The sequence below is a fragment of the Procambarus clarkii genome, chromosome 90 (assembly GCF_040958095.1).
Source record: "Procambarus clarkii isolate CNS0578487 chromosome 90, FALCON_Pclarkii_2.0, whole genome shotgun sequence".
NCBI classification, from domain to species: Eukaryota; Metazoa; Arthropoda; class Malacostraca; order Decapoda; family Cambaridae; genus Procambarus; species Procambarus clarkii.
The window spans coordinates 9,011,168-9,024,910 of record NC_091239.1 but is presented as its reverse complement, the minus strand read 5'-3'; the positions used below and the strand labels follow the sequence as shown (position 1 = coordinate 9,024,910).

The 13,743-nt window shown below is 49.4% G+C and overlaps 1 protein-coding gene across 4 annotated transcripts in view; it reads left to right on the top strand.

Annotated features, from left to right (window-relative positions):
* Window positions 1-13,743, top strand: part of LOC123746526 (dual specificity tyrosine-phosphorylation-regulated kinase mbk-2) — a 205,957-nt gene that overhangs the window by 173,347 nt on the left and 18,867 nt on the right. For all 4 annotated transcript variants that reach the window (XM_069318312.1, XM_069318309.1, XM_069318311.1 and 1 more), the window contains 4 exons: window positions 2,929-3,092; window positions 4,655-4,779; window positions 9,013-9,165; window positions 10,790-10,928. In XM_069318312.1, the coding sequence (XP_069174413.1) occupies window positions 2,929-3,092; window positions 4,655-4,779; window positions 9,013-9,165; window positions 10,790-10,928 (581 nt within the window). The remainder of the gene's footprint in view (window positions 1-2,928; window positions 3,093-4,654; window positions 4,780-9,012; window positions 9,166-10,789; window positions 10,929-13,743) is intronic.

Genomic DNA, 13,743 nt, shown 5'->3' with positions numbered 1-13,743 from the left:
CACACATGTTTAGGTGCGCACGCGCGCGCTCACACACACACACACACACACACACACACACACACACACACACACACACACACACACACACACACACACACACACACACACACACCTGGAAATAGTACATGGTCGCCCTCACCTCACTCGCAGATAACATCTTGAACCCTTTCCCCCAAACTATTTACCAACACAAACCATCTGGTTGATCAGATGAAGAGCCCTTTCAGACCACACCTGCCTACAGGCAAGACCATACACCAGCTGAGTATCCCCCTGTACCCAGGATATACAGGGTATCCCCTGTACCCAGCCAGGGGCTTGGGGCCCGCGCAGGAATATCCCTGACCAAAATAATAAATAAATATTAAATTAATATGCTATAATAGTCCTGTAATAACAGTAATAATATGATGTAATGGGCTGTAATCATTATAACAATATACTGAGGATCTGATCAGTGATTTCATTGTAGGTCATTTGTATATTGTATATCACTAATCACCCGTAGTAATTATACCCATGTTGGATTACAGAAATTGCTGTGATTACGTTTTGTAAGACTTGATTGGCTTCACTGATATCAAATCATAATTGTTATGGAAAACTAATTTGAGGGATGGATATATATAATGTGAGTAAACTGCCTTGATTACTGTGTAATCCTGAGGCCAGATTCACGAAGCAGTTACGCAAGCACTTACGAACCTGGGGCCAGATTCACGAAGCAGTTACGCAAGCACTTACGAACCTGGGGCCAGAGTCACGAAGCAGTTACGCAAGCACTTTTCGCAGATGATTTCGGGGGCTTAGCGTCCCCGCGGCCCGGTCCTCGACCAGGCCGCCTCGTTGCTAGACTGATCAACCAGGCTGTTGGACGCGGGTGCTGGTGTTCATTGTGGAGGTGCGGAGGTCTGAGTGCTCTGTGAGGGAACCAGGGGCTATAGTGGAAGGGGCAAGCCGCAAGCACCAACAGTTTGATCAGTCAGAGGGGCCTGTCAGAGACCGGGCCGCTGGGGGCATTGAGTCCAGGAACTACCTCAGGGTAGAAGAGAGGTATAAAATATAATACATAAAGGAAGTCATTGGACCTCAGTAGAGTTCCTCTCACTTCGCATCATCTTCAAACACTACTCACTGGCAGGGAAAATTCCTCAGCACCTGAGGTAAAGCCAAGGAAAATCCCCCTAGCACAACATTTAATGGCGCGAAACAGCCACAAGAGTAAAAGTTAAGGCCGCGGGGAAATTCTGGCGACATAAGAATTGCTGTAAGGGATAAATCCCTTAATACTGGGGATAATGGCAGGGGAAGCTGTGCCAGGACGGAGCTGAAGGCAGGGAAAGTTTTCTGTGTAAAACTTCACCTCTGGGGAAAATGATACCTGATTAACCGGGCTGTGATTCATGTGGGGCTGAGAGTAGCGGTGTCCAACAGCCTGGTTGACCAGACCCACCAACCAGGAGGCCTGGTCACAGACCGGGCCGCGGGGGGCATAGCATACCGGAACCAGAACAAGGTACGCTACAATTCGGAAGAGACAAAGCTGTGAAGATGATGGAAAACTTGCTTGGGGTGGCCTTGAGGAAGGGCGCCCCTGGACTGGTACCAGTAGAGCATTTCACCTTTAACGTTCTCTTGGGGTCGGTCCTGTGAATAGTGTCTTGGATTATGGTGTCTTGGGGAGTGTTGTGGCTGTTGCATAGCTCCTTCCCCCTTGTCTGTCTGTCTGTGCCACACACGCGTCTCAGTCTTTGTCCTGTTCTACTCTGTACCACACTCTCTCTTAGTCTTTGTCCTGTTCTACTCTGTACCACACTCTCTCAGTCTCAGTCTTTGTCCTGCTCTACTCTGTACCTCCGGCTCTGGCCCTCTATATTGGTTGTTTACAAAGATGAAGCTGTTTCTGTAATTGTTCTCATTGCTATTTGTACGCCGATTGGTTGTGACATCTTCCTCTACTTCTAAGCTGGTTGTATGGATCAGGACTCACCAAGCGTCTTCATAACCAGTCACGAAACCTGTACATCTTCCCCTCAATAATAATGGCTTTCTTTACATGTATTAAACAGCTTTGAATCTTTTGAAACTACACAACCCAAGGTTGTTATTGCTATTAACAACATGGTGGTGTTAGGAACGCATAAACAGCCTAATAAATATACACAATACCGCCTTGATTAAGATGTACAGGTTTCGTAATTGATTGTATATAGGCTTGATGACATCTAACCACTTGGACTGGACGGTAGAGTGACGGTTCATAAGTGGTCCCAACCACTTATGAACGGTGCTTCATGCAGGTCGACGTTCAATCCCCGACCGTCCATAAGTGGTTGGGACACCATTCCTTTCCCTCCGTCCCATCCCAAATCCTTTTCCTGACCCTTCCCAGTGCTATATAGTGAAATTGAATTGAAATTGAAATAAGTTTGAGGTAAAATACACACAAAGGGATGAGGTAGCTCCAGCTATTCTCACCCCGTTCAGTACATCGTGTTAATACATACATAGACACACATCACAAACAATAAACATATTACCAAACATTCTGAGAGATAAACATCTACATTTCCTCCTTTACACAAGTGCTATATAGTCGTAATGGCTCGGTACTTGGACGAGTCCATGGTGTGTGGTTATCTTGAGGTTATCTTGAGATGATTTCGGGGCTTTAGTGTCCCCGCGGCCCGGTCCTCGACCAGGCCTCCACCCCCAGGAAGCAGCCCGTGACAGCTGACTAACACCCAGGTACCTATTTTACTGCTAGGTAACAGGAGCATAGGGTGAAAGAAACTCTGCCCATTGTTTCTCGCCGGCGCCCGGGATCGAACCCGGGACCACAGGATCACAAGTCCAGTGTGCTGTCCGCTCGGCCGACCGGCTCCCTGTATGGGTAACCACCGCCACTTCCTTCCTTCCCCACAGAGGCGCTGAAGACGTATGGGGACCTGGTGACGGAGTACGAGCGGCGGGAGATCGAAGCGTACCCGGACATCTACTACCTCGGGGTCGACGCCCGCAAGATCCACGGCGAGGAAGGCGCGCAGCTCAATGGCGGCTACGATGACGAGAACGGTAGCTACAACAAGGTGGGTGAGGTGGTGTAGGTGGCAGCTCTTGTAGACGGCACCTCTTGTTGTGTAGGTGGCAGCTCTTGTAGACGGCAGCTCTTGTAGACGGCAGCTCTTGTAGACGGCAGCTGTTGTTGTTGTTGTCGTCTAGACGGTTATAATTAAAACCGTTATTATGTGTTATAATTGATCTATTATAATTCTTTGTCGAATCTGGCTTTAAAGATGAGGATGGAGGTGGCTTCTACAACTTCTTTGGTCAGTTCATTCCACGTGTTTGACCTCCTGTATAGAGTGCGGGTATTTCCTTACATGTTGACCAGACCACACACTAGAAGGTGAAGGGACGACGACATTTCGGTCCGTCCTGGACCATTCTCAAGTCGATGAGAACTTTGTACTTCTCATCGACTTGAGAATGGTCCAGGACGGACGGAAACGTCGTCGTCCCTTCATCTTCTAGTGTGTGGTCTGGTCAACATTCTTCAGCCACGTTATTGTGTCTCATCACCTTTCCTTACTTGTCTTAGACTTGTGTTTTAATTTCAAGTGGCTGTTCTTAAGTGTTTTTAAGTGTCCTTAAGTCCTTGTCCACCATACAAGTTCGCCTTAGAAGCACTTATCTACCTCCTAAGTAAGACGGTGATGAATAACACTAAGTGGGCCAGTCAGAGGCTTGGGTCCCGCACAAAATATCCCCAGACAAAATATTCCCTTCAGTATCTTGTATGTTATCTTGAGGTTACCTTGAGATGATTTCGGGGCTTTTTAGTGTCCCCGCGGCCCGGTCCTCGACCAGGCCATGATGCTGTGATCATGTCCCCCGTTTCTTCTCTACCTCAGGGTTGAGAGATCTAGTAGTTTCACGTCCCTGTATTTCTTGTGTATTTGTTGTATACGTCACGTGGGGTGGATTCCAGTATTGATTTAATATAGTGTTACCTTGATAGTGAGCAACTCAACTGGAGGAGACCAAGCTGTGTTACACTATCCGTAGAACTTGCATAGTGACGTTTACCTACCTGTGTATGCCAAGGGTTGAACCTCGGCTCTTAGGTCCCTCCTCTCGACCTAAATGGTTCATGAGCCCCTCTTGCACTTTCTCTTATTAGTCCAAGCCATTATTTATTAAGCTGACTCAGTAAAACAATTATAACTGCGTCATTCAGGGAGTTAATTTCCTCCTGTGCCCCCCCCCCCTTGACTGTGTATCACCTATTTTGTGATCATGTCTCCCTTCTGCCTTTAGGTAATCTGAGGCTTGTTCCTTAAGTGCTTCCTCGTAAGTCACACCTCTCAGCTCTAAGACCAGTCTGGGGGCATAACTGTTCCCACATGATCAATAATTGTTCCCACATGGTCAATAACTGTTCCCACACGGTCAATAACTGTTCCCACATGGTTAATAAGAGATATATACCTATATCTTAAGAGCAAAGCAATATATCTTAAGAGCTACACCCCCAGCTCTTAAGACATACAAAGCATTATCTCCACCAAACTGACCCACCTCGACAATGTAACTATAAGAGCCATGTTGCAGAATAGTTGTAGACACGACCTTCCTGTCCTCTCGGCAGGTCATGCACGACCACATCAGCTACAGATACGAGATCCTTGAGGTCATCGGGAAGGGCTCCTTCGGCCAGGTCATCCGCGCCATCGACCACAAGTCTGGGGACCACGTGGCTATCAAGATCATCAGGTTAGTGACGGGTATCATCACGTTCGGCGCGCTCCAGGGGTTAGGTGTGATGTGCGGCGCACTCCAGGGGTTAGGTGTGATGTGCGGCGCACTCTAGGGGTTAGGTGTGCGGTGCGGCGCACTCTAGGGGTTAGGTGTGCAGTGCGGCGCACTCCAGGGGTTAGGTGTGCGGTGCGGCGCACTCTAGGGGTTAGGTGTGCGGTGCGGCGCACTCCAGGGGTTAGGTGTGAGGTGGGGCGCGCTCCAGGGGCTAGCTGCGTGCCACACACGCACCCACACACGCACCCACACACTCGCGTGCGTGTGTGGGGTGAGGGAGGAGCCAGCTGGCTCCAGCAGGCGGGGGCAGGAATGGGGAGCAAGGTAAACACTCCACCCAAAAACAGTCGCCAGGCAGCGTTTACTCCCATCGTTAATATTCTAGCTTCCACATAATGGACAAAAAATAATTTGGCGAAAGTATTACGCCGTAAACCCTTTATTGTGGAACATTTTTGTATTGGAACCTGTTATAAGGCCGCCGGGGCGGTAGTGTTGTTTGGTGGTTGGATCACAAGCATTGAACGGATTTAATTGGTAGAAAAACATTGGTTGAATGTGTTGTCCTCTTTACTGCTAATGCCACCCTCCCCCCCTTAACCTCCATTACTTACCTGCTGACACCCTCCCCATTACCTACCTGCTGACACCCTCCCCATTACCTACCTGCTGACACCCTCCCCATTACCTACCTGCTGACACCCTCCCCATTACCTACCTGCTGACACCCCTCCCCATTACCTACCTGCTGACACCGTACTCATTACCTACCTGCTGACACCCTCCCCATTACCTACCTGCTGACACCCTCCCCATTACCTACCTGCTGACACCCTACCCATTACCTACCTGCTGACACCCTACCCATTACCTACCTGCTGACACCCTCCCCATTACCTACCTGCTGACACCCTCCCCATTACCTACCTGCTGACACCCTCTCCATTACCTACCTGCTGACACCCTCCCCATTACCTACCTGCTGACACCCTCCCCATTACCTACCTGCTGACACCCTCCCCATTACCTACCTGCTGACACCCTCCCCATTACCTACCTGCTGACACCCTCCCCATTACCTACCTGCTGACACCCTCCCCATTACCTACCTGCTGACACCCTCCCCATTACCTACCTGCTGACACCCTCCCCATTACCTACCTACACCTACATAAACATAAACCGAATCATGTCAGTGTTAAAAATAAAAGCAATTCCAACTGAACTTCTAGTTTAAAACCATCATGCGGCAGATAAAACATTATTTAGGAACAGTAAGTTTGCTCTTGTTAAAAACCTCGCGAAGAATAACAGTATTGCATGCCACGGACACAGGTCGAGGTACATGTGTCAATGATATAGTATTAGCGAGTGTTGGGGAGCCCAGAGACGCAGGTTCGACTCCATTGTATTGACTCGGTATTATCTCTCATTATTTGGGCTGTAATATGTTTTTTATTTCATAATTGGATGGGTTGGAAAACGACCTAGTTCGCCTTGAAGGTGTTCAAATTAATAGTTTAAGTTTCTGGATCAGCCAGGTTGTGATGGCAATGTCGGCATGCTGACAGCAACCACAAATAGTCTCGTAGACCAGTAGACAAATAGTCCACTGGTCTACGAAAGGGCCAGGCAGGCCCCAAATCTACACAGTAAAATAACATCGTACTGGAGTGAACGATATGAAAGAAAATGCAGAATAGAACCAGTGAAGAGCAGAGGTGCCATAGGCACAATCAGAGAACACTGTATAAACATCAGAGGTCCGCGGCTGTTCAACATCCTCCCAGCGACTGTAAGAAATATTGCCGGAACAACCGTGGACATCTTCAAGAGGAAACTAGATTGTTTTCTTCAAGAAGTGCCGGACCAACCAGGCTGTGGTGGATATGTAGGCCTGTGAGACCACATATCCATCACCTGTTGCTCCAAGCAACAGCCTGTTGCACTAAGTTCTCACAAGTCAAGTTTGGCTCCGGGCCAGGCTTGACTAAGCCGGGCCCCTACACAAACCACCAAACACGGGTGACCCGCGAGTCGAGGCCCAACTGCTCTCTGAGAGTCGACGGTCCAGACGCCCCCTAAAAGTCGACGGTCCAGACGCTCCCTGAGAGTCGACGGTCCAGACGCCCCCCTAAGAGTCGACGGTCCAGACGCCCCCCTAAGAGTCGACGGTCCAGACGCCCCCCTAAGAGTCGACGGTCCAGACGCTCCCCTAAGAGTCGACGGTCCAGACGCCCCCTTTAGAGTCGACGGTCCAGACGCCCCCCTAAGAGTCGACGGTCCAGACGCCCCCCTAAGAGTCGACGGTCCAGACGCTCCCCTAAGAGTCGACGGTCCAGACGCTCCCGGCGGCCTCGTCGGAAGCCAAGAGAGGTCTTCAGGCAGCAGGAAATTAGTTCTCCATTGAAGGTTTCCAGGAGGTGACAACATCGCCATGAGCACCAAGTCATTCCAGCTTCGAGATTTTCAAGTTGAAGAGCATTGAAACTATTGAGGTTGAGGTTGGAACTAGTTTCAACTATGGTTGAAACTATTAATAACACACCATTCTCAGATATATTAAATACCTATAGACATACATCACTGACAAAGCTGCCGAATTAGACAAATTATCTTAAAATGTTACATTTTCGTATATTGTTTAATATATATAAATATTTGCACCGAAACATATCAAAATCTGTATACCATTAAAGTTGTGTATTTTGTCTGAACGTAATATAACGTAGGTGAAGTGTATTTTTTAGTGGGGAATATTTGCAACAAAAATGTTACATTCATGGTATTTATTTTTTGTGTAAATCTCTCTCTCTCTTTTTGAGCTCACTCTGTCTCCCCTCTGCCCACCACATAACTCTTTCTCCCTTCCTGTCTCTTCCATCTCACCCCCTTCCCTCTCCCTCCCCCCCTTTCCTCTCCCCCCTTCCCCAGAGAGCCAGACCGTAGCTACCAGAAAAGACAAGCATCGCTCTGACAAAGGGAGAGCACATAGCCAGCTCAGAGTCGCACCGGCCCACGATTCGAGATTAAAAAGACCAACTGTGTGAGTGTGGGTGTTTGTGTGCGTGCGTGAGTGTGTACATGCGTGTGTGCGTGCGTACGTGCGTGTGTGCGTGCGTACGTGCGTGCGTGTGTACGTGCGTGTGTGCGTGCGTGAGTGTGGACGTGGGTGTGTGTACATGCGCATATATGTGTACTTTCACCTCTATTTGTACTCATATTTGTGAGTAGCACACTGGGATATAAAGGATTTCTGTTGAGTGATTTACACAGTGGTTTAGTCTGCTTGAGATCGGCACCTCCTTTTTGTCAGGAAAAACCCTCTTAATAGGGCGATCTAGACCAACGATATATCAATTATTTAATGTAAATTATATGAAATAAGCTGACGATGAGTCACAATAACGTGGCTGAGATATGTTGACCAGATCACACACTAGAAGGTGAAGGGACGACGACGTTTCGGTCCGTCCTGGACCATTCTCAAGTCGACCATTCACAATCGACTTGAGAATGGTCCAGGACGGACCGAAACTTCGTCGTCCCTTCACTTTCTAGTGTGTGGTCTGGTCAGATTATATGAAATAAGCCTTGTCGCGACATGTTCTAATGTGTCAACTTTGTAGACCTCAGCTCCACCCTGTTTTCTGTTTGGTTACTTTTAGTCCCCCTTTGAAAAGGTTTTCTTTTGTATGAAAAGGATTTGGGTAGCTAATATTGATGGTAAATGTGCAGTTGATTGTGTAATATACTAGAAGGAAGTACCTGGTGCATCAGAGCGTTGTGGCGGCGCCCACACTCCCCCTTAAAAGGGGCAATGGGGCCGATCAGGGGTCTAGGGACTGGACTAGCCAGCGTCCATCCCATCGAGTTAATGCAAGGAATGGGGGCTGACCCCGACCTTTCAGGAGTTGGAGGAAGCTGATCTTAAAACCTTAAAAGTCTGACCTTCACCCTTGAACACTGACAAACATTTTCTTTATATATGTATATACTTTGTTTTGATTGATTTTCCATTATCTTGTCTAGTCATTTACATAAGTTTACTGTCAAATATTGTCGATTAATAATAGATACATAATGAATATATAGATAATCTAATCCAGTATCGTCTCTCAACTCCACTACTGGTCTACCTATCCACTTCTTACTCAACCCATCCACTGAAGTCCATCTCCTCTCTCTGCCCAGGAACAAGAAGAGGTTCCACCACCAGGCGCTGGTGGAGGTGAAGATCCTAGACCACCTGAGGCGACGGGACCCCGACCAACACCACAATGTCATCCACATGCTCGACTACTTCTACTTCCGCAACCATCTCTGCATCACCTTCGAGCTCATGGGGTTGGTACCGTGGGTGTTCGTGGTTAGTGCTATCGCTCGTCAAGGATAATATATTACATAATGGTGTATCTGCTTGATACTTGCTTGATGGTGTTCTGGGAGTTCTTCTACTCCCCAAGCCCGGCCCGAGGCCAGGCTTGACGTGTGAGAGTTTGGTCCACCAGGCTGTTGCTTGGAGCGGCCCAAGCTAGCGCCTCTGGGAAAATTGGGCTGGTACTTGTACTAATATGGGGCCAGAGGCCAGATTCACGAAGCAGTTACGCAAGTACTTACGAACGTGTACGTCTTTCCTCAATCTTTGACGGCTTTGGTTACATTTATTAAACAGTTTACAAGCATGAAAACTTGCCAATCAACTGTTGTTATTGTTATAAACAGCCTCCTGGTGCTTCGGAGCTCATTAACTGTTTAATAATTGTAAACAAAGCCGCCAAAGATTGAGATAAGATGGACAGGTTCGTAAGTGCTTGCGTAACTGCTTCGTGAATCTGGCCCCTGGTGCTTGTCCTAATATTGGGCTAATACTACTACACATCTTCCAGTGTTTATCTCAGCAGGTTTTCTTAGTTTTCATTTGTTGTCTCTTGTCACGTGTTGTATACTTTCTCTTAGTATATGACTAACCTAATATTTTATGTTGTGACAGTGTCAGACCACGGAGGAAAATTGAAACAGGAATTTCCTTAAGTACTTTCGTATATTAATACATCTTCAGAAGGAGTCAATTAAGGAGTCTGCGTATTAATATACGAAAGTACGTGAGGAAATTCCTGTTTCAATTTTCCTCCGTGGTCTGACACTGTCACATTTTTAATCACGTGTTTATTTTTGTGATATACACACATACAATGTTGTATATAACTCTTGTCAGTGTGTATATTTCCGCCTCGTTCTGTATGCCAGAACTTGACAGAACCGACACCTGAATGTTTAGTTATCTTTGATGAACAGAAAAGATAAGTATCTTGCTGTCAAGAGACCAGTCGAGTCTAATTTTGACTTCTCCAATTGCAAATTACAAATTATTTTTAACTTGGGAGTTTGACACCCAACGTACTTAATAATTTTAATTATGTCGCCAGAATTAGCAGCTCAGTACAGTTGTAAAATTATGTAATTAATCATTTGTAGTGTACTATATAGGAACTGTAGCTAGAGTAATTGCCACTATGTTTATGGTTATGTATTGATTTATTTTTAATGTATTTTATTTTGCTTTACTGTATTTCTGAGAATTGGGAAATATTCAGGTATCCCGTCTCTAGAGACAGGTAGTATGTGTCACTACTGACTTCTGTCACCCATCGCCACAGACTCGACTTGTCTGTGTCACCCATCACCATCAAGACTCCACCTGTCCATGTCACCCACCGTGTCACCCATCACCATCAACACTCCACCTGTCCATGTCACCCACCGTGTCACCCATCACCATCAACACTCCACCTGTCCATGTCACCCACTGTGTCACCTATCACCATCACGACTCCACCTGTCCATGTCACCCACCGTGTCACCTATCACCATCAAGACTCCACCTGTCCATGTCACCCACCGTGTCACCCATCACCATCAGGACTCCACCTATCCATGTCACTACTGACCTCTCTTGTCACCCCCACAGACTCAACCTATACGAACTGATAAAGAAGAACAACTATCAGGGGTTTAGTCTCAGTCTTATCAAGCGCTTCGCCTTCTCTCTCGTCCAATGTCTCAAGTTGCTCTCCAGAGAGAACATCATCCACTGCGATCTCAAACCTGTAAGTACCTCTCTAGTGTTGCTTCTGAGATGCTGCGTCCGTCTTGGTCTTGTGATGCTGCGTCGGATGTTAGACGTGATGTTAATCACGTCTTTCAATGGCCTGCAAGAAAAAAAACTTGTTGTTCAATAAAGATTAGTACGTTGGGTTTGTTATCGACTCTCGATCGGGAATTCAGGGTTCGAATCACCGGCGGGGCAGAAATGGTTTTCTACCACCTAATGCATCTATTCATCTAGCAGTAAATAGGTACCCATGTCAGCTTTTTGTGGGGTTCCATCCTGGGGAGGGTCAGTAATTCGACAAGGGGGGAAGGGGGGGGGGTGAGGTAGATATTAACCTGATATGTATATATACACTGGCTGCCTGTCCCTAGACAGAATTATTATTATTGTCTGCTACGGTAAAAACGAGGATATCAAAATGGAAACTATATATACAATACTGTAGAAAGAAAAAGTATTGTAAAAGATCTGTGAGTAATTACGTCGGAAGACCTTGTTCTTAAAGACTATAACTAGCTCATAACCGCAAGAGAAATGAGAGGTTGGCGCCCTGTCCCGCCCCCCTGTCCCCGGCCCCTCTGTCCCGGCCCCCCTGTCCCGGCCCCTCTGTCCCGGCCCCCTGTCCCGACCCCCTGTCCCGGCCCCCTGTCCCGGCCCCCTGTCCCGGCCCCTCTGTCCCGGCCCCCCTGTCCCGGCCCCCCTGTCCCGGCCCCTCTGTCCCGGCCCCCCTGTCCCGGCCCCTCTGTCCCGGCCCCTCTGTCCCGGCCCCTCTGTCCCGGCCCCCCTGTCCCGGCCCCTCTGTCCCGGCCCCTCTGTCCCGGCCCTCTGTCCCGGCCCCCCTGTCCCGGCCCCTCTGTCCCGGCCCCCCTGTCCCGGCCCCTCTGTCCCGGCCCCTCTGTCCCGGCCCTCTGTACCGCCCCTCTGTCCCGGCCCCTCTGTCCCGGCCCCTCTGTCCCGGCCCCTTTGTCCCGGCCCCCCTGTCCCGGCCCTCTGTCCCGGCCCCTCTGTCCCGGCCCCTCTGTCCCGGCCCCTCTGTCCCGGCCCCTCTGTCCCGGCCCCCTGTCCCGGCCCCTCTGTCCCGGCCCCCTGTCCCGGCCCCCTGTCCCGGCCCCTCTGTCCCGGCCCCCCTGTCCCGGCCCTCTGTCCCGGCCCCCCTGTCCCGGCCCTCTGTACCGCCCCCCTGTCCCGGCCCCTCTGTCCCGGCCCCCTGTCCCGGCCCCCTGTCCCGGCCCCCCTGTCCCGGCCCCTCTGTCCCGGCCCCCCTGTCCCGGCCCCCCTGTCCCGGCCCCCCTGTCCCGGCCCCTCTGTCTGTCCCGGCCCCTCTGTCCCGGCCCCCCTGTCCCGGCCCCTCTGTCCCGGCCCCCCTGTCCCGGCCCCCCTGTCCCGCCCCCCTGTCCCGGCCCCCCTGTCCCGGCCCCTCTGTCCCGGCCCCCTGTCCCGGCCCCTCTGTCCCGGCCCCCCTGTCCCGGCCCCCCTGTCCCGGCCCCTCTGTCCCGGCCCCTCTGTCCCGGCCCCTCTGTCCCGGCCCCTCTGTCCCGGCCCCTCTGTCCCGGCCCCCTGTCCCGACCCCCTGTCCCGGCCCCCTGTCCCGGCCTCCTGTCCCGGCCCCCTGTCCCAGCATCTTAGGCTGGTGGGAGCGTCTTGTGCATTTGTTCCGAGAGTAGCAGCTATACTAACTTTCCTATTATGTTCTCAATCTCTTCCCCCTTCTCCTACTTCCTGCTTCCATTCTCATTCTCTCTCTCCCTCCCTCCCTCCTTCCTTCCTTACTACTCTCTGTCTCTTCCTCCAGTTACCTACCCAGAACTCAGATCATCTTGAGCACATATTGATAGGTTATACTTATGGCATCAATGGGTTTGGTTAAATAGTGGTATGACAGTGGAATATTGTTGCACACTAACAGCCCCATTCAAAGCTGGAGCAATTGCTGACCTGGAGAACGTGCAATTTACTGTTAAAATCTACCCAATAAAACATCAAAATTATTGAGACTGCTTAAAAAATTTTAAATCTGTATTCTCTAGCGCCCCGGCGGGAGAGTCATTTAATTGACCTTGGAAGATATTAGTTCAAAATCTACTTTAGTACTATTACTCCAGTACTTACCAGTACTACTAGAGTACTGGTACTCTACCAGTTTGAACTATTAGTTCAAACTGGTTCAAAATCTGCACACGGAAATAACTCCACAAGCGACCAGGAGGCATGGCAGGAAGTGCAAAATAGCCCCGTTGAAAAGCAGAGTTGCAACAGGGACGATGAAAGAGAACTCTTTAAGACCATCACGAATCCAAGATTTGTCAACAACGTCTATACATAACTGGCCGACCCTCTCACGGTGTTCACGAGAGAACTTGATGAACACCTCCGAAGATGTTTGCCCAAGATTAACTCGTTTGTCAGGCTACAAGCTGCTGTCTTAACAGCCTGGTTGACCGGACCACCAACCAGGTCAGCACCGGGCCGCTGGGTCATTGAACTCGTGAACCAACACAAGGTAAACCCTAGGTAATGCTCCGTGCCTGGGTTCATACAATAGGTCCGTATTGTAATGCATTCGATACAATAGCGCTGTAATACAACCCCCTCCATACAATCGCTCATTAAAAAAAACCGTCTATTCAATAGCTCATTAATTCAAGAGATACGATAACCCAGCAGCACAATTTGTGTTACACTAAATCTAATAATACAACCTGGATACAATAATGGTGTAATTCAAGGCTGTGAATACAATAGCCACATCAGCATAGTTGGGCTACCCACTGGTAGAACCCCTTCCCTGGCTGTCGCCTCGGCTACCATCC